Source organism: Saccharomyces paradoxus, chromosome IX, assembly GCF_002079055.1.
Source record: "Saccharomyces paradoxus chromosome IX, complete sequence".
NCBI classification, from domain to species: Eukaryota; Fungi; Ascomycota; class Saccharomycetes; order Saccharomycetales; family Saccharomycetaceae; genus Saccharomyces; species Saccharomyces paradoxus.
This window is the reverse complement of record NC_047495.1, coordinates 51,157-71,977: the sequence shown is the minus strand read 5'-3', so window position 1 is coordinate 71,977 and position 20,821 is coordinate 51,157. Positions and strand designations below refer to the sequence as shown.

The 20,821-nt window shown below is 37.6% G+C and overlaps 6 protein-coding genes across 6 annotated transcripts; all 6 read left to right on the top strand.

Moving 5' to 3' along the window:
• Positions 1-762: 762 nt before the first annotated feature.
• Positions 763-1,692, top strand: PAN6 (pantoate--beta-alanine ligase PAN6; the record flags this gene model as incomplete). The annotated part of the gene is made up of 1 exon (XM_033911018.1): positions 763-1,692. The coding sequence occupies one exon, from the start codon at positions 763-765 to the stop codon at positions 1,690-1,692; it is 930 nt and encodes a 309-aa protein (XP_033766909.1).
• Positions 1,693-2,273: 581 nt separating this feature from the next.
• ATG32 (mitophagy protein ATG32) lies at positions 2,274-3,860 on the top strand (the record flags this gene model as incomplete). Its single annotated transcript, XM_033911017.1, has 1 exon — positions 2,274-3,860. One exon carries the CDS (start codon positions 2,274-2,276, stop codon positions 3,858-3,860), a length of 1,587 nt encoding a protein of 528 aa, XP_033766908.1.
• Positions 3,861-4,587: 727 nt separating this feature from the next.
• SLN1 (histidine kinase) lies at positions 4,588-8,253 on the top strand (the record flags this gene model as incomplete). The annotated part of the gene is made up of 1 exon (XM_033911016.1): positions 4,588-8,253. One exon carries the CDS (start codon positions 4,588-4,590, stop codon positions 8,251-8,253), a length of 3,666 nt encoding a protein of 1,221 aa, XP_033766907.1.
• Positions 8,254-10,033: 1,780 nt separating this feature from the next.
• MLP2 (Mlp2p) lies at positions 10,034-15,073 on the top strand (the record flags this gene model as incomplete). The annotated part of the gene is made up of 1 exon (XM_033911015.1): positions 10,034-15,073. The coding sequence occupies one exon, from the start codon at positions 10,034-10,036 to the stop codon at positions 15,071-15,073; it is 5,040 nt and encodes a 1,679-aa protein (XP_033766906.1).
• Positions 15,074-15,372: 299 nt separating this feature from the next.
• MCM10 (Mcm10p) lies at positions 15,373-17,088 on the top strand (the record flags this gene model as incomplete). Its single annotated transcript, XM_033911014.1, has 1 exon — positions 15,373-17,088. The coding sequence occupies one exon, from the start codon at positions 15,373-15,375 to the stop codon at positions 17,086-17,088; it is 1,716 nt and encodes a 571-aa protein (XP_033766905.1).
• Positions 17,089-17,406: 318 nt separating this feature from the next.
• Positions 17,407-20,763, top strand: ESL1 (Esl1p; the record flags this gene model as incomplete). The annotated part of the gene is made up of 1 exon (XM_033911013.1): positions 17,407-20,763. The coding sequence occupies one exon, from the start codon at positions 17,407-17,409 to the stop codon at positions 20,761-20,763; it is 3,357 nt and encodes a 1,118-aa protein (XP_033766904.1).
• Positions 20,764-20,821: the final 58 nt, after the last annotated feature.

The following is a 20,821-nucleotide window of genomic DNA, read 5'->3' as shown; positions in this document are numbered from 1 at the left end:
ATAGTACACTCTAAATTTGAAAGGAAAAAAGTTCAGTTATTTTTCTTGCTCTGTTTTAGTTTTTGACAGAAGCTAGGGACGGATTGTACCTCTCCTACGCAATCTATTCCAATAATTCTTGCCATTTTTGGTGTTGTTTGTTTATTTTGGGGGAATTCAATTTTGTGTATATCATTCTATACGTTATGATCCATTTTTTTATACTTTCAGAAAGGGTAACCTTCTGAATGATATTTTAACCGCCAATGGCAGTAAACTGGCTACATCCTTACCATAGTTAACATGGCTCCCAACCGATATGCATCACGACTCTATTCCAATGTAAAGTTACTACTAACTCTAGCTCATAGTACAGTGAGTTTCTCTTTTATTCTAATACCAAGAATAATTTTCAGATCTCCAATTTTTCTTTCCTTTTTGTCCACAATCTTTCTCCGGCAAAACTCTGTTACTATTGAGCCAACGAAAACTTTGTTGGAGTGTGTTATTGCTCTTCTTGTTATCTTACTGATTTATGTTGATTAGAAGAAGTGAGTAACAGCAAAAGTAAAAATTAAGCGCCCATCTTTTTTAAAATATTAGACTAAATTAGAAAATCCGGGTAAATGTTATTTTGATGAGATTTTTCTGTCATACTTTCCAACAAAGAGAATAATGAGCATTTTTCGATATATTATATATACCTATGTGTAGAACAATTGGCTTGTGTTGATAGTACGCCATCCTATACAGGCGTTTATACTGAATATTCGTATACAATTGATGAAAATTTTCCATACCGTCGAAGAAGTTGTTCAGTGGAGAACACAGGAGCTAAGGGAAACAAGGTTCAGAGAAACTATTGGGTTCGTTCCCACAATGGGTTGCCTGCACTCGGGCCACGCTAGTTTGATCTCGCAGTCTGTGAAGGAAAACACATATACCGTGGTCAGTATATTTGTCAATCCCTCTCAGTTTGCGCCGACGGAGGATCTAGATAACTATCCTCGAACTTTGCCAAACGACATCAAATTGCTTGAATCATTAAAAGTAGATGTTTTATTTGCTCCTAATGCACATGTGATGTACCCACAGGGTATTCCGCTCGACGTGGAGGAGCAGAAAGGTCCTTTTGTCACTGTTCTTGGATTGAGTGAAAAATTGGAGGGGAAGACGAGACCCAACTTCTTTAGGGGTGTCGCAACTGTCGTGACTAAGCTATTTAACATTGTCATGGCAGATGTGGCCTATTTTGGGCAGAAGGACATTCAGCAGTTCATCGTTTTACAGTGTATGGTGGACGAACTGTTTGTCAATACAAGGCTCCATATGATGCCTATTGTAAGAAACAGTAATGGACTAGCTTTGAGTAGTAGAAACAAATATCTTTGCCCAAATTCCTTAAAGATCTCTGAGAACCTTTACTGCGGCCTAAAAGCTGCGGAAAATGCTATTAGGAGCCTAGTACCTGGGGCAAGTCTCTCCAGATCAGAAGTCATCGATATTGTAACTCAGATATGGGCACCCTACATTGATTCCCACGATTTCAAAGTGGACTATGTCTCCTTAGCAGATTTCAAGACTCTTGTTGAGCTCCCCGCTGTTGAAAACACCAGCGTGCAACAGCCACTAGTCATTAGTTGTGCTGTATACGTGACTGACCGCGAAAAGCCCAATACCATTGTTAGATTGATAGATAACATTGTTATTTAAACTAGGTAGTCTTCACCTCCCCGTGTCTGTGTTGCAGTATATATCGTTCTCTTATACAGTATGCGTGATATCTGTTTATACCAACAACAATGGGATGATAGGTTTCACGCCTGATGATGACTTTTTTTTTTGGACGGCTGAAGGGACGACATCCCCATCGCTCAAACACAAATATTGAAAGTACAAACCGCCTTTCACAGTTTGGGTGGAAAGGGTAAAGTTTACACTACTTCAGCAAAGGTGGAGTTGTTCGGCACTTCTTTCGTGCTTTTTCAAATATCTTATTGTCACCGTCTGTCTAAAGCATACATCTATTGTTTGACGCACCCCTTTTACAAAAAAAGAAAGAGATCTATTAAGTAATAAAAAAACTAGTTAGGAAATAAGGTGCAGTGAGCTCTCTGAGGCATAGTCATCACACTTTTAGGTCTATATCTTTGGGTTATTGTTGAAATATTTCCCTTACAAAGCCATTTCTCGTTTTTGACAATATTTCTTATCGGTTGTGGCTTTTCTTATCGATAAGAAATATTAAGTACTAATCACAAAAGCAAAAAAAACTTGCCAGGAGCAACACATATATGGTTTTGGAATACCAACAAAGAGAAACTAAAGGATCTCCATCAAAAAGCATGGCACCTAATTCCTCGTTAGCGGATATTCGCACATGCCCCGAAGCACAAACTGGGGAAGACAAGGGTTTACTTGACCCTCATCTATCAGTGTTGGAACTGTTAAGTAAGACGGGGCATTCGCCTTCCCCAATGGGACAGAGCTTGGTTACGTCCATTGACATATCCAGCCACCATAATGTAAACGATAGCATATCAGGATCGTGGCAAGCCATTCAGCCTTTGGACTTGGGCGCTTCTTTTATCCCAGAAAGATGCTCTTCTCAAACCACTAACGGAAGTATTTTGTCATCTAGCGATACTTCTGAAGAAGAACAAGAGTTGCTTCAAGCGCCTGCTGCTGATATAATAAACATTATTAAACAAGGACAGGAAGGAGCAAATACTGTTTCGTCGTCTCATCCCTTTAGGCAGCTGCAGAAGGTGATATCGCTTCCCATGCCTGGTAAGGAGGAAACTCCTTATAACGAGCAAGATGATGATGATGAAGATGAGGCTTATGAGGAAGATAGTGTGACGATAACGAAAAGCTTGACTTCTTCGACAAACTCTTTTGTTATGCCCAAATTATCACTATCACAAAAGAACCCAGTTTTTCGTCTTCTAATACTGGGAAGGACTGGTTCCAACTTTTATCAATCAATACCAAAGGAATATCAGTCTCTCTTCGAATTACCCAAATATCACGATTCCGCAACATTTCCGCAATATACAGGGATTGTTATAATTTTCCAGGAGCTGAGAGAGATGGTATCCCTGCTAAATAGGATCGTTCAATATTCTCAAGGCAAGCCTATAATACCGATCTGTCAGCCAGGCCAAGTCATCCAAGTGAAAAACGTTCTGAAGTCATTCTTAAGGAATAAACTCGTCAAATTATTGTTCCCTCCAGTAGTTGTGGCCAACAAAAGGGATTTGAAAAAAATGTTTCAAAGATTACAAGACCTATCTCTGGAATACGCAGAGGATGTGAATGAGGAAGGTAATGACGACGAAGGTATACGTGCAAAATCCAGGTCTTATTATCGCAACAAAAAAGCCGACAGCTCAAAAAGGAAATCTCCCAAATCGAATAAAAAACCCAAGAAGAAGAAGCAAAGGTTCTTCACAAGCTGGTTCAGTTGGGGCATCTCAATTACTATAGGAATAAGTTTCGGGTGTTGTGTGACATACTTTGTTACTGCAGCATACGAACACCAAACAGTTAAGTCCTTAAATTTGCGGTCGTCTATTTTTGCCTCTTTACTATCCCTAGATTCCTCTAGCGACACGGTTAATACGCATGCCACTACAACTCCTTCTTCGAGTGAACAGTTTTTATGGTTTGATAAGGGTACGCTTCAGATAAACTTCCATACAGATGGATTTATCATGAAAAGTCTTACTGTCATCAAGGAAACTTGGAGCAAAATGAATGATTTTGTCTTGCATGCTCTTTCTAAACCTTTAAATTTTTTGGAGAACCTTAATAAAAGCTCTGAATTTTCTATTGATGAATCCAATCGGATTTTGGCGCTTGGCTATATTCTATTGTAACCCATCCCATACACACGCACATATGCGTTCCTACTCATTTTTTTCACTACCACTTTTATTTCTCTCACTGAGTATCTATATTCCCCGTTTGGTTCCTTTCATTAATTATGTAGAAGCTTATCAGATATGAAAATTCTTTCATTTTACAGGCAACTTTTTGTTTGGTTTTATAAATACATAAATAAACAGCTTATAAAATACTTCCTCTGTTAACGAATTTAAGTTTCTTTATACATTCCTTACTTTCGCGTCCTAATACAAAAACAATTGAAAAATAATCACAACTTATAAGACGTATTTTAACAACATCTAAAAAAACTGCTAGAGTGAATGCGAATATATCTGAAAGTTATTATTATCGCCTTTTATTTTATATTTGAAGTATTGAACACTAGAATATGTACTTAAACGTCCAAATTACCCGATCTTTTTGCGCCGCGCGTTACTATTTCCTCTTGCATTTTTTAGTGATTACTACCAAGTAATTTTTGGAATTAATGGTTCATCGGAAAAACTATGAACAAAATACTCACTCCACTTTGGCAGATTCTATCTGTAGTTCCAACTTTGTTCTAGTTTGCCGTTGCTCATTTCCTAATACAAATTCTATAAAAAGAAGTGATAGTAGTGGAGAAGATCTTATAGATCTACCATCCGATTATAATAAGCATAGAACTGAAAGGAAAACACGTTGAGTTAATCCGCTTTGTTTTGACTGAAAATACAAATGCGATTTCGTCTGCCATCAAAATTGGAGCTCACCCCTCCGTTTAGAATAGGCATCCGAGCTCAACTAACGGCGTTAGTTAGTATAGTGGCTTTAGGCTCACTAATTATTCTGGCTATAACGACCGGTGTCTATTTTACCTCGAACTATAAAAATTTAAGGTCCGACAGACTGTACATTGCGGCCCAGCTAAAGTCATCACAGATTGACCAGACACTAAACTATCTATACTACCAAGCGTACTATTTAGCATCAAGAGACGCACTACAAAACTCTCTAACAAGTTACGTTGCAGGTAACAAAAGTGCGGATAATTGGGTAGACTCCTTAAGTGTGGTTCAAAAATTTTTGAGCTCTTCAAACTTATTCTATGTCGCCAAAGTTTACGATTCCTCATTTAGTACTGTTTTGAACGCTACGAATAATGGAACTGGTGACCTAATTCCTGAAGATGTTTTAGAGAGTTTGTTCCCATTATCGACTGATACACCGCTACCTTCTTCACTGGAAACTACAGGTATATTAACGGATCCAGTACTAAATAACACCGAATATCTGATGTCTATGTCTTTACCTGTTTTTGCGAATCCTTCTATTATCTTGACGGATTCAAGAGTTTACGGATACATCACTATAGTAATGTCGGCAGAGGGTCTGAAAAGTGTGTTCAACGATACAACTGCTTTAGAAACATCCAATGTTGCCATTATATCCGCAGTATATAACAATCAGGGTAAAGCTTCAGGATACCATTTTGTCTTTCCACCATATGGATCACCAACAGACCTACCGCGACAAGTTTTTCCCATAAAAAATAATACCTTCATAAGCAGTGCATTCAAAAATGGTAAGGGTGGGTCTTTGAAACAAACCAGTAGCTTTAGTAGTACAGGGAATTTGGCTCTAGGCTATTCACCATGTTCATTCCAACTGGTTAATTGGGTCGCGGTAGTTTCACAGCATGAGTCGGTCTTCCTTTCTCCAGCAACGAAGCTAGCGAAAATCATCACTGGTACTGTCATAGCTATTGGCGTCTTCGTCATTTTACTAACCCTTCCTCTAGCACACTGGGCAGTTCAACCAATTGTACGATTACAGAAGGCAACTGAATTAATCACAGAAGGGAGAGGCCTGCGACCGAGCACTCCAAGAACAGTAAGCCGGGCCAGTTCATTCAAAAGAGGATTCAGTTCTGGATTTACTGTTCCTTCCTCATTATTGCAATTCAACACTGGTGAAGCTGGCAGCACCACAAGCGCAAGCGGCCATGGAGGCAGCGGCCATGGTAGTGGTGCCGCTTTTTCTACGGGCAGTAGCATGAAAAGTGCTATAAACCTTGGAAATGAAAAACTGTCACCTTCAGAAGAGGAAAACAAAATACCGAATAATCATACCGATGCCAAAATATCAATGGATGGCTCCCTAAACCACGACTTGCTTGCGCCACATTCTCTGAAGCATAATGATACTGACAGGAGTTCTAATAGATCTCACATTCTTACAACTTCTGCAAACTTAACCGAAGCTAGACTACCAGACTACAGAAGACTATTTTCTGATGAACTTTCCGATTTAACTGAAACCTTCAATACTATGACAGATGCATTAGACCAACATTATGCTCTTTTAGAAGATAGAGTCAGGGCCAGAACAAAACAACTTGAAGCCGCTAAGATCGAGGCAGAAGCCGCAAATGAAGCGAAAACAGTCTTTATTGCTAACATTTCGCACGAATTGAGAACACCTTTAAATGGTATTCTAGGTATGACAGCTATTTCAATGGAAGAAACCGACGTTAGCAAAATAAGAAATAGTCTAAAACTTATTTTTAGATCAGGTGAGCTTTTACTTCATATTCTAACAGAGTTGTTAACTTTTTCCAAAAATGTTCTTCAAAGAACGAAACTAGAGAAAAGAGATTTTTGCATTACCGATGTTGCTTTGCAAATAAAGTCAATATTCGGTAAAGTTGCAAAGGATCAGCGTGTTCGTCTTTCAATATCATTGTTTCCTAATTTGATAAGAACAATGGTCCTTTGGGGTGATTCCAACAGAATCATTCAAATCGTGATGAATCTAGTATCAAATGCACTAAAGTTCACCCCCGTAGATGGTACCGTTGACGTAAGAATGAAATTATTGGGCGAATACGACAAAGAATTAAGCGAGAAAAAACAATTTAAAGAAGTGTATATCAAAAGGGGAACTGAAGTGACCGAAGATTTAGAAAACACTGATAAACGCGATCTTCCAACTTCATCAAACCATAGAAAAGGTGTTGATTTGGAATCCGCCGCCACTTCCATAGCAAGTAATAGAGATACTTCGACAATCCAAGAAGAGATAACTAAAAGAAATACTGTTGCGAATGAAAGTGTCTATAAGAAAGTGAATGACAGAGAAAAATCGTCGAATGACGATGTATCTTCGATAGTATCAACGACTACCAGCTCATACGATAATGCCATCTTCAATAGTCAGTTCAATAAAGCACCTTGTTCAGATGACGAAGAAGGTGGTAACCTAGGAAGATCCATAGAAAATCCCAAAGCCTGGGTTATTTCTATTGAAGTCGAAGATACTGGGCCTGGCATTGACCCTTCCTTACAAGAATCTGTATTTCATCCATTTGTTCAAGGTGATCAAACATTATCCAGACAATATGGCGGTACTGGCCTTGGTTTATCCATTTGTAGGCAGTTAGCAAACATGATGCATGGAACGATGAAATTAGAGTCGAAAGTCGGCGTTGGTAGTAAATTCACTTTCACCTTACCATTACATCAAACTAAAGAGATTAGTTTTGCAGATATGGACTTTCCTTTTGAAGACGAATTTAATCCTGAGAGTAGAAAAAATAGAAGAGTCAAATTTAGCGTTGCCAAAAGTGTTAAGAGCCGACAATCCACATCATCCATCGCAACACCTGTTACAAATAAAAGCGGTTTAACTAAAGATGTGCTACCGGAGGAAAAAATCAAAGACAAATACGAGACGAAAGATGTTGAAAACATTAACATGGGAAGAGAAGAAGAAAATGGAAATGGAAATCTTGAGCAATTACAGGAGAAAAATAAAAAACCCTCTACATTTCTCTCAAATGCTGAAAGTAACGGACAGAAATCTTTGTCTTCCAAGCATCGTTCTCGACATGAAAATCTGGGTTCTGTGAATCTCGATAGACCATTTTTGCAAAGTACTGGTACAGCTACATCCAGTAGAAATGTTCCCACAGTCAAAGACGACGATAAAGATGAAACAAGTATCAAGATTTTGGTTGTAGAAGATAATCACGTAAATCAAGAAGTTATAAAAAGAATGTTAAACTTAGAAGGCATTGAAAATATTGAACTGGCTTGCGATGGCCAAGAAGCATTCGACAAAGTTAAAGAATTAACATCAAAGGGCGAAAATTATAATATGATTTTCATGGATGTCCAAATGCCTAAAGTGGATGGATTACTTTCTACTAAGATGATAAGGCACGATCTAGGCTATACATCACCAATTGTTGCTCTAACCGCATTTGCCGATGATAGCAACATCAAAGAATGCTTAGAATCAGGCATGAATGGGTTTTTATCGAAACCGATCAAAAGACCGAAATTAAAGACTATTCTTGCAGAGTTTTGTGCGGCATATCAGGGAAAGAAAATAAACAAGTGAAAAACCTAAAAATAATAGAAACAAACTAATCAAAGGCTGGTGCGCAATACCACCACTACGCATTGATTTTCATGTATAACATAAGGATATATTCAAAAAAAAACAATCTTATAGATTCCAAAGTTTGACACTAGGGAAAGCATAGTATTTTCTCAAGTATTTAGTATTAAGTAATATTATGACTTTAACAATAGGTATGATAAAAGAAGATGTACATTAAAGTATACAGTAAATAAATGTATATATTGATTGGGCGAAATAGATCATTTCAACTTCTTCTTTGGACGCAATTGGTTGGTGTGACCACACTTTCTCTTTCTACAGTTGGTAGCTCTTGGTGGTAATCTAGCGTAACACTTACGACAAACAGATTTGTCACAGTTGTACTTGGAAGCCAAGGCTTTCAAAGATGGTTCAATGATACCACCTCTCAATCTCAAGACTAAGTGTAAAGTGGATTCTTTTTGAATGTTGTAGTCAGACAAGGTTCTACCGTCTTCCAATTGCTTACCAGCAAAGATCAATCTTTGTTGGTCAGGTGGGATACCTTCCTTGTCTTGAATCTTTGACTTGACATTGTCAATAGTGTCAGAAGATTCAACTTCCAAAGTGATGGTCTTACCAGTCAAAGTCTTGACAAAACTGTTGAAAAAGTAATTTCATATATAAAATCACAGAAGTTAGTAAGGATATTAAGAAAATGTAATAGTATTTTCATAACTGTTCAAAAGAAGACAAAATTTTAAACGAGCTCGCAACCACCACGCCTTGGTAGGGTAGAGAGCAGAAATTTGTGTATTTCTTAGGCCAATGAGACTGATGAAATCGCATCGCAGACTCAAAATTAAATTACATTTTCCCTCACATCATTTTTATTGTCACATCATCCACTCACTAAATTGTTCTCAGGAAGGAAAGCCTTTTATATTCTGATTTTAACTGGCCATTCTCTTTTGCTCTAGTTGTCGATGGAAATAGGAGTATTTTTGCAAATAAAATCCGAATTATACAGATAAATGTCATTCCACTTGGTGAAAACTTCAATTTCTAAAATAATTGCCCCTCTAAGCTATGAACGTTTGAAAAACTATGTTTAAAATGGATATGGTGCATACATTTGCATGTTTGAATCTTGGTCGTCTCAACTATGGGATAATAACTGATATTAACAACAACTACAACGAATAGAGATTCAACTACCTTTAATTTCAGATATTCTAGATACACCTTCAGTTAGAATGCATGCCTCGCAAGAAGCTGGAGAAGGCAATACCCTGAGGCCGGAAGCCACCTCTGCCTCTGACGAGGGAGTCAGAGCCCCTGCCTAGAGAGAACGCTACAGCAAAACTCTTTTCCTAGAAGGAAGTACCCAGCCCATGTCCAGGCGGAGGTACCAGGAAACTTTGCGCCTTTTCTGATGTTCCCATGAAATTTCTGTTGCAAGCACACAAAAGAAAAAAAAAAAAAACTCATACATTTATAATGAGGTACGGATGCAAAACTTTGATTGCCGTCAACAAATTCATCAATTTCTCACCCGGATATAGGATGGAAAATTTACTCCACTATAAGGGAAAAAACACTATTATTCGTAACGAATTATTGCTATTATGAAATCGTTGGATGGAGTCGATCAACAATTGAAGACAGTAAAAGAAGAAAAACAATACCAGTGTCCAATAGCAAGCGCTTATTTCTCTTGTGGCTTGTCTTTTTTTAGTGGAGAGTTTTACAGAAAGAAGTTTAAGGCGAAAGTACACTGGGCGGAAGCAAACAGGTAATGGAGGACAAAATATCAGAGTTTTTGCATGTTCCATTCGAGTCGCTTCAAGGCGTTAACTATTCTGTTTTAAGAAACTTATACAAGAAAATAGCAAAGCTTGAACGTTCTGAAGAAGAAGTGACAAAACTCAATGTTTTAGTCGATGAGATCAAATCGCAGTACTATTCAAGGATTTCAAACCTTAAGGAATTACTAGACAAGTCTTCCGAGCAGAAAGATATAGCCGGCAAAGAATTAAATTGCCTGAAAGAGGAGTTGAAGGAAGAACGTTCCAGATATGCGCGGGAAATAGATACATTAAACAAACAACTGGATGCGAGCCACGAAGCTATAAGAGAAGTAAATGACGAGAAAAGCGTTAAAGAGGAATGTGCAATTTGGCAGAGTAGAGATCAGAGTGATGATTCTGTAAAGGATGTTTTGGACAAAGAAAATAAGCTTCTTAGAAGAAAACTGATGGAAATGGAGAATATATTACAAAGGTGCAAGTCCAATACCGTGTCATTACAGTTGAAGTACAATGCTGTAGTACAAGAAAAAGAATTAATGCTACAAAATAAAAAATGGATCGAAGAAAAACTTTCATCTTATAATGAAAAAGCGCTAGCAGAAGAAGTTACGAAAACATCGCATGTACGGAATCTCGAAGAAAAATTATGCCAAGCTCAGACCGACTATGAATCCGTTTTTACGTACAATAATTTTTTACTACATCAAAATAAGCAACTATCCCAGTCGGTTGAGGAGAAAATATTGGAAATCAAGAATTTGAGAGATACCGCCAGTATAGAAAAGGCAGAATTCTCCAAGGAAATGACTTTACAAAAAAACATGAATGACTTACTACGCTCTCAATTAACATCATTGGAAAAGGATCATTCCTTGAGGGCAATAGAGAAAGACGATGGTAATTCTTGCAAGAATCCTGAACATAATAATGTGATAGACGAACTGATAGATACAAAACTCACACTTCAAAAATCAAAAGATGAGCGTCAAAGGTTACAGAATATAGTCATGGATTGTATCGAGGAAGACAAACCTACAATGACTACGAGTGCAGGTTCTCCCACAATAGGTAAATTATTTTCTGATATTAAAGTGCTGAAAAGGCAATTGATAAAAGAAAGGAATCAAAAATTTCAACTACAAAATCAACTGGAGGATTTCATCCTAGAATTAGAACATAAAACCCCTGAACTGACCTCTTTTAAGGAGAGAACAAAATCATTGGAGCATGAATTAAAACGTTCCACAGAACTACTAGAAAGTGTTTCTTTGGCCAAGCGTAACGACGAAAAAGAAATAACTTCATTAAGGCAGAAGATAAATGGTTGTGAAGAAAATATTCATTCCCTGGTGAAACAAAGATCGGATTTGGCCTGCCAGGTTAAACTACTACTTTTAAATACATCTGCGATCCAGAAAACGGCATCACCGTTATCACAAAATGAGCTGATGTCATTAAGAAAGTTCCTAGAATCAAGAAATACTGTAAATGAAAACGATTCCCAATCCATTATCACGGAGAGACTAGTTGAATTCAATAATGTAAATGAGTTACAAGAAAAAAATCAAGAACTCTTAAATTGCATTCGGACTTTGGCTGATAAATTAGAAAATCATGAAGGAAAACAGAAAAAAACTCTAGCAGAATTAGAAAACCAGACTATCAAAGAAGCAAAGGACGCAATAATTGAACTGGAGAATATCAATACGAAAATGGAATCTCGCATAAATATCCTTTTGAGAGAGCGGGATTCTTACAAATTGCTCGTCTCAGCTAAAGAAAACAAGGCCAACACAAACGCTGATACTTTTGTAGAAGCAGCACACGAGAAGAGGATTAGGGAACTTGAAGCAGAGCTTTCATCTACAAAAGTCGAAAGCTCCGCTGTTATTCAAAATTTAAGAAAAGAGTTATTAACTTACAAGAAATCACAATGCGACAAAAAAATAGCTTTACAAGATTTTGAAAACTTCAAGAGTTTGGCAAAGGAAAAAGAACGTATGCTTGAGGAAGAAATAGATCGCCTGAAAACCCAACTCGAGGAGCGAAAATCATGTGTCCCATCACACATACAGGAGAGGAAGGAGAGAGAGTCAAATGAGCTATCACAGTCTAGAATCAAAATCGAATTCTTGGAGTACGAGATTTCCAAACTGAAAAAAGAAACTGCCAACCTAATACCTACGAAGAAATCTTTAACTAGGGATTTGGAAAGATGCTGTAATGAAAAAATAGAATTACAGATGAAACTCAAGGAATCCGAAATCAGCCATAATGAAAAAGAGCTCAATTTTAGTTCTAAAGAAAGCCAGTACAGAGCTAGAATCAAAGAATTGGAAAAAGAATTGGAAAGGTTACGTACTGAATTACAATCAAAGGTACAAGAAATAGAATCACTACACTCATCCAAGGATTCACAACTCAAATGGGCTCAAGATACCGTCGATGATGCAGAAAAGAAAATGAAGTCCGTATTAACGGAGCTATCAACAAAAGAAACAACAATTGGAACACTTTCATCAGAAATAGAGAACCTTGATAAGGAATTGAGAAAAACCAAATTCGAATACAAATTCTTGAATCAAAATAGTGATGCAAGTACGCTGGAGCCGGCTTTAAGAAAAGATTTAGAACAAATTCAAATCGAATTAAAAGATGCACGCTCACAGATCAAGGCTTATGAAGAGATTATTTCAACGAATGAAAATGCGCTCAAAGAATTAAAAGATGAACTAACGAAGACAAAGGAAAGTTACCATGCTAAGATTGAGTTAGAGAAGGAGGAAAAATGTGCAAGGGAAGAAGATCTATCTCGTTTACGCGAAGAGCTTGATGAAATAAGAGGTTTGCAACCGAAACTAAGAGAAGGTGCATTGCGCCTTGTTCAACAATCAGAAAAGTTAAGCAATGAAGCAGAAAAGATCCAAGAAATGAAGAAAAAAATCGATAAAATGAGTGCGATTGTCCAAGTGTACCAAAAAAAAGAAACTTCCCAATATCAGTCCACTCTGAAGGAAAATAAAGATCTATCTGAATTGGTTATACGTCTTGAAAAAGAGGCGGTCGAATACCAAAAGGAATTGATGAAGACCAAATCTTCGTTATACAACACTCAGGATTTACTCGATAAGCACGAAAGGAAATGGATGGAGGAAAAGGCTGATTATGAAAGAGAGTTGATATCTAATATCGAACAGGCAGAATCCTTGCGTGTCGAAAATTCCGTATTAATTGAAAAAATTGACGACACAGAAGGAAATGATGGCAATGAAGATTACCTAAAACTAGCTTCGTTGTTTTCAAATTTACGTCATGAAAGAAATCTCTTAGAAACAAAACTAATTACCTGTAAGAGAGATTTGGCACTCGTCAAAAAGAAGAACGATAGTTTAGAAGAAACCATAAATGGTCTGCAACAAACCCAGTCTTTATCACGGAAGGAATTTCAATGCTCTGCGGTTATTATTGATGAGTTCAAGGATATCACGAAAGAAATTGCTCAAGTTAACATTTTAAAGGAAAATAATGCCATTTTACAAAAGAGCCTCAAGAATGTAACCGAAAAAAATAGGGAAATTTATAGACAATTAACTGACAGGCAAGAAGAAATATCTCGATTACAGGATGATCTCATACAAACAAAAGAACAAGTTTCAATCAATTCTAACAAGATTATAGTCTATGAAAGTGAAATGGAACAATGTAAACGGAGATATCAGGACTTATCTCGACAGCAAAAAGACGTCCAAAAAAAAGATATCGAAAAGCTAAATAATGAGATTAGTGATTTAAAGGTCAAACTTCTGAGCGCGCAGAATGCAAATACTGACTTGGAGAATAAATTCAATAGGCTAAAGAAGCAAGCGCATGAAAAATTGGACGCATCTAAGAAACAACAAACCGCTTTAACTAACGAACTCAACGAATTAAAAGCAATGAGAGATAAATTGGAACAAGATTTACATAATGAAAGCTTTAAAGTTATTGACATGGATGCCAAACTCAAGACACATGCACTCCAATCGGAAGACGTCTCGAGAGATAACGAAAAGGTTACCTCCCAAACATTAATGGAGGAGATTGAATCCCTCAAGAGGGAGTTACAAATTTTCAAAAATGCGAATGGCTCTTCTGATGCATTCGAGAAATTGAGAGTTAGCATGGAGGAAGAAAAAAACAGAATTATTGACGAAAGAACAAAGGAATTTGAAAAAAAACTGGAGGAGGCCTTGAATAAAAGTGAAAGTACAGGAGCAGACAATAGTGAAAACCTTGGGAAGTTGAAAAAGGAATGGCTAAAGGAATATGAAGATGAAACAGTAAGAAGGATTAAGGAGGCAGAAGAGAACCTAAAGAAAAGAATAAGGTTGCCAAGCGAAGAAAGAATACAAAAAATTATCAGCAAGCGTAAAAAAGAATTAGAAGAAGAGTTTCAAAAGAAATTGAAGGAAAATGCGGACAGCCTGACATTTTCTGATAGGAAAGACAACGGGGAAGATGCTGAAGAGGATTTATGGAATAGTCCATTAAAGGGGAATTCTGAAAGGCCTTCGGCTGTCACTGATTTCATAAATCAAAAAAGTATCAAATTTCAAGAACAATTGAAGAACGTGAAGAATGGTATCTCCTTTAACGATAGCCGGCCAACGAGTACAAATAAAGAAAATAACGTGATGGATAGTAAGGCTGCTGGTAACAAGGCAACTTCAACTTTTCGTTTTGGTAAGCCAGTATTCTCTCCTAATACGTCATCTCTCCAAAGCTTCCGGAATCCATTCACAGCATCACCAACCAATATAAATACTAGTGCCCCCCTACCTACATTCAGTATTCAACCTGATTTCGCAGTCGGTGCGGTCATCAAGTCTGCCGACGCATCTGGTTCAACTAACAATAGCACTAATGAAGCAAAAATAACGGAAATTGGAAGTACATCAAAACGACCAATCGAGAACGATACGTCTTTTGATCCGGATACCAAAAAGATTAAAGAGAGTCCAGCTAATGACCCAGCTTCCAAGGACTAATGTAATAGTAATCATTATAATTGTATATACATCCACCTACATACTTAAATATCACTAATGTTATTATCCAGGACGTGAGACGTTTTTGATAAACTCGTATTAGTAGCTTAATATATACTCATTTTGACTTTATTTGCCGCTTTTCCTTTTTTTACGCGGGCTTCTTTCAATGCGCAAAGCTACCTTCTTAGCACTGCTGAGAAGTATCAACTTCGTAGGCCATCGTCTATAAAGAGGACGTACGTTTGTCGATCCAAGGCTCATATTCAACACGCATCAAACACTCAGTTTACGGAGAAATGGATGATCCTCGTGATATTTCAGCAGTTGATCCGTACAATAGTATTACATCCGATGAAGAAGATGAACAAGCCATCGCGAGAGAACTTGAATTTATGGAACGAAAAAGGCAAGCCTTAATGGAACGATTAAAAAGGAAGCAAGAATTTAAAAAACCCGAAGATCCTAATTTCGAAGCCATCGAAGTGCCTCAATCTCCTACCAAGAGCCGTGTGAAAGTGGAATCTCCTACTGCTAAAAAGCAAGGTACAAGACTCGAAGATTCAAACGTCAATGAATCAAGGTTATCTCAACTACAGCAGCAACGAGAATCACCAACTAGTACAACCACATACTTCATGGAGAAATTTCAAAATGCAAAGAAAAATGAAGATAAACAAATCGCCAAGTTTGAAAGCATGATGAACGCAAGAGTACATACGTTCGGTACCGATGAGAACGAATATAGGCCGATAATCACAAATGAATTAGAAAGCTTTTCAAATCTTTGGGTTAAGAAGAGGTATATACCCGAGGATGATTTAAAACAGGCTTTACATGAGATCAAAATTCTTCGGTTGGGAAAACTTTTTGCTAAAATTCGTCCACCTAAATTTCAAGAGCCTGAGTACGCCAATTGGGCCGCGGTGGGTCTCATTAGTCATAAATCTGACATCAAATTCACATCATCGGAAAAGCCGGTCAAATTCTTCATGTTTACCATAACAGATTTTCAGCATACACTAGATGTTTATATCTTCGGGAAAAAGGGTGTAGAAAGATATTATAATCTTCGCTTGGGCGATGTAATAGCAATATTAAACCCCGAAGTATTACCGTGGAGACCTTCAGGACGAGGAAATTTTATCAAGTCCTTCAACCTTCGAATTAGCCATGACTTCAAGTGTATCTTAGAGATAGGTTCAAGCAGAGATTTAGGATGGTGTCCCATAGTGAATAAAAAGACACACAAAAAATGTGGCTCTCCCATAAACATCTCTCTTCACAAGTGTTGTGATTACCATAGAGAAGTACAATTTCGAGGGACAAGTGCTAAAAGAATCGAATTAAATGGTGGGTACGCCTTAGGTGCGCCCACCAAAGTAGGTTCTCAACCAAGTTTATATAAGGGCAAAGGAGAAAATAGGTTCAATATAATCAAAGGTACTCGTAAGGGCCTCTCAGAGGAGGAGGAAAGACTCAAAAAGAGCTCTCACAACTTTACTAATAGTAATTCTGCGAAGGCATTTTTCGATGAGAAATTTCAGAACCCAGATATGCTCGCAAACTTGGATAATAAAAGAAGAAAAATAGTGGACACTAAGAAATCGACAGCACTGAGCCGCGAACTAGGCAAGATCATGAGAAGGAGGGAATCCAGCGGATTAGATGATAAGAGCGACGGGGAGAAACAGAAAATGAAGCAGACGACAGAAAGTGCTCTTCAGACAGGGCTTATCCAACGCCTGGGATTCGATCCTACTCACGGGAAAATTTCCCAAGTACTCAAGTCTTCGGTACCAGGCGGAGAGTCTAAGAACATCCTCCTTAGTGGGAAAAAAACTGTTATAAACGACCTCTTACATTACAAGAAGGAAAAAGTCATTCTTGCGCCCTCAAAGAATGAATGGTTCAAGAAAAGGAGCCACCGTGAGGAAGTTTGGCAAAGACATTTCGGATCCAAGGAAGCTGGAGAAACTTCGGATGCTAGTGCCAGCGATCTTGAGATAGTATAAATGATTATTGATGTGCTTTTTCAAGACCCCGTAAATGGTATTACTTTTGATAGGTGATAGCGCGGGTAATGATTGAAAAATTATGATGAAAAATTGAGTGATTTTGGTTGCAATATGGGGAATCAATCCTTAAAGGGAGGAAGAGCAGAGCAGAACACCTTGTGACCACGAAAGGGCTCTGAAAACATCTCCCTCTTGGGCGCATCCTTCATTCTGTACTCCTTCCTTCACCTTACAATCGTTTTTTGGCCGTGCTTTGGCAGCATCTGACGATATTTTTAGGTTCAATACATAACAAGACTACGGATTTCGCATAACATGGTTGACCTAATGGTGCCGGCGAATGATGATCCTAGTAATGAAACCGATTATTCAAGATCCAACAACAATCACACCGATACAGTGAACGATATGCGCCCGACCACCACCGCTTTTCTTCATCAAAAGCGACATAGTTCTTCCTCGCACAATGATACACCAGAGTCGTCGTTCGCTAAGAGAAGAGTGCCTGGAATTGTAGATCCCGTAGGGAAAGGATTTATAGATGGAATAACTAATGGCCAGGTCTCGGCACAGAATACACCCTCCAAAACTGATGATGCGTCTAGAAGACCGAGCATTTCTCGTAAAGTTATGGAATCGACCCCACAAGTGAGAACTGGTTCCATTTCAACAATGGACGTTCCTAAATCTCCATATTATGTGAATAGAACAGCACTTGCTCGAAATATAGAAGTTGTCTCTAGGGGCGCTTATGACGAAAATGCAAATCCGCAAATAAGAGCTGACGAGTCATTGGTCGCTTCAAATGGTATCTATAGCAACTCGCGACCACAGAGCCAGGTAACTTTGTCCGATATTAGAAGAGCCCCCGTAGTCGCTACTTCACCTCCACCGATGATAAGGCAACTTCCTTCAGCGCAGCCAAATCAGACCTTTATTAAAAAACTACAGGAAATTTACAAAATCATAGTAGTACAGGAAACCGAGTTACAGCAAAGATGTCTTTATTTAACTACCTCTCAAACCACAGAGTTAAAAAGCTTATGGGCAATATACAGATTGAACACAGAACTGATCAAAAATTACATCAATTTCATCATTACTGCATTATTAACTACACAGCCGATAAACGATTTGATTATGGGCCAAGAAATCTTGGATATTTACAGAATAGAAAAAAGGTTGTGGGTATATGGTATAATAACCTTCCTTGATGTACTAAAGAACTTCTCGAACTTTATGGACCCGGAGGTATGTTGTCAGTTTATTATATACGCTTTCATCTCTGTCTCAAATATGCTTGAAGATATACCGTTGAAATATTCTATTTTGTGGAGGCAGAGATTAGGTGATCTCTCTAGAATGGCAATCTCGCTGTACCCATCGGGATTCATAGATTGGAGGTTAAGCGCCGAATATTGGTATACTGAATCAATGAAATACATATATGGGTGTGGAAAACTTTATTATCATATCGCCACAGTTCAACAGAACAGTTTAGAAGCGTTTGTAAACTTGGGAAAAAGTGTATTTTGTCAGGATCCCTTCACTCCATCTCAGCAAACATTACAGCTATTGATCGAAAATATCTATCAATCTGCATTCATAGATAGAAGTTCTGGTAGTACTAACAATAATGAAACTGCCCATAGAAATTCTCAATTAATCGATTACTTAAAGCATACAGAAGTAATGCTTTTGCCTAGTTTCTTGGAGAATATGGATTTGCAACATGTTGTGCTTATGTATTTCAAAGACAAGTTTGGTAAAGACTTTAACGGAAATGACATTTTCAATACAAAGGAGATGTTTTGCCAGAACCCAGAATCATTGCGTTATTATTTTAGGCATGCTCCTGCATTTGCCGAATCTCAGCTTTTACAGCTAATTGGATTTGGTAATCCTAAAAACCCATTTGCATTATTGTTTCAGTTACCTAAGTATTTGAAATTGAAGAAGGATAAAAGAGAAAAAAAGAGGTCCGGAGCGACAGAAACACCCCAATACATAGATCCATTTGATGATCAAATAAGTTCAGAAAGCTACTTCCAGAATATCGATGCTTTAAATTCAAGTTTCAATGATATCCCAACCAACCTAGATATTTGGCTGGAGTCTTTGAACCACATAAACATGACGTCAATACAATGCAGTATACACGTATTAACAAAATTTCTTCATGCACCGCTAGTGGTTGCCTTACCGCACTTTTTGACGTGGTTACATTTTGTAGTTGCTATTTTGAAAAAAATAGAAATGGTAAATTCAAAACAAGTAATAGCATTCTGGACACATTTTTTGAGAAGAACAATGCCTTGGAATTCCATAGTGACCTTAGGTAATGTCTTGGTATGTTACATGCTAGATAATTTGCATCCTTTTTTGAAAAAGGAGTTGGAAAGGTTTTATTCATTAGAACTAGATGATTTGATTGAATATTACAATGAAAATGAAAATTTGCCAGAGATCTGGAAATGTTGGGGAACCTTATGGTTTGACGCCATTAAGAAGTGCGATGTGATGGAAATTCCTGGCGTTCAAGATCATCTTTTTTTCGATTCTCCCCTTGACGGTATAGTCTTTGATGAAAAGGATGAAATTGGTGAGAGATTCTGGATACGTAGTGTGAGAGCAGTTTCACTTTTGAAAGGTATTGCCAAGAAGTTCCCCGATTTGGGATTGAAAGTAAGTTTCCAGGCTCCCGTGTTTTGTCGTCGAAATGATATATCTCCAGATTATTTCTTAAAGAACTTCACATTTAAACTAGATGCATATGATGAGGACAGTTACAACGATAACCACGAATTAGATGAGCTATATGACACAATTGAAATAAATGAAAAAATTGACGACGTTAACATGGACCTACGAGCCCCACCAAACTTAAGCGTCGTTTCTGGTGAGAATATTTTCGAATATACTGGTTATACAAGATTGACACCAGATTATCATTGTTTTGATAAAAACGGCGGATTCAACAGTGCTTTTATCTACAGCCAATGGTCCAATGTTGGTAATGGGGCAACATTAGATGTGAGCCGTGAATCTATATATGATGTTGTCAGCAACGACCTAAGTTTGCATTGGGATAAAATTTTCTTCGATAGAATTGCCGGCGCTTCTAAAGACAGTGATGAAAATGACAATTGTACGGTTTATTTTGTGATCGATGCTACATCATGGTTAAGACATTTTGCACATATTTTCAAACTGGCCAAAAACAATATTCTTAAATTCGCGATTTGTTTGACTACATTTCAAGAATTGCGTTATTTAAGGGGTTCAAAGGATGATAATGTCGTCGAAGCGGCAACGAGGTCAGTGATTACTATTCGCCAGCTGTATGATGAAAAGAAAATTATTCCTATGAGGTTCACGGGGAATATCGCAACACACGTTGAGGAGAGCCTAGAGTTCGAAGAGCAAATTACTTGGAAGACGCACGTAGATGAGTTTGTCATTGATGCTATCGCTAAACTCAACCAAAAATTTCAAGCTGAAAGAATGATTAATGAAAACAAAAACGAAAGCAAGAATTTTGCAGTGCTAGTGACGGATGATGACAATATGGACCAAAAAGCGAAGGACAAAATAATTAAAACGTGTAATACAAAGTATTTATTCTCGTTGGGTAGCAAGCTTGGTATCAATAATGGATTATGTACCAACTAATATGTATATGTACTTATATATGATCACATATGTATTTCCGTGCATTTTTTTTGAACAC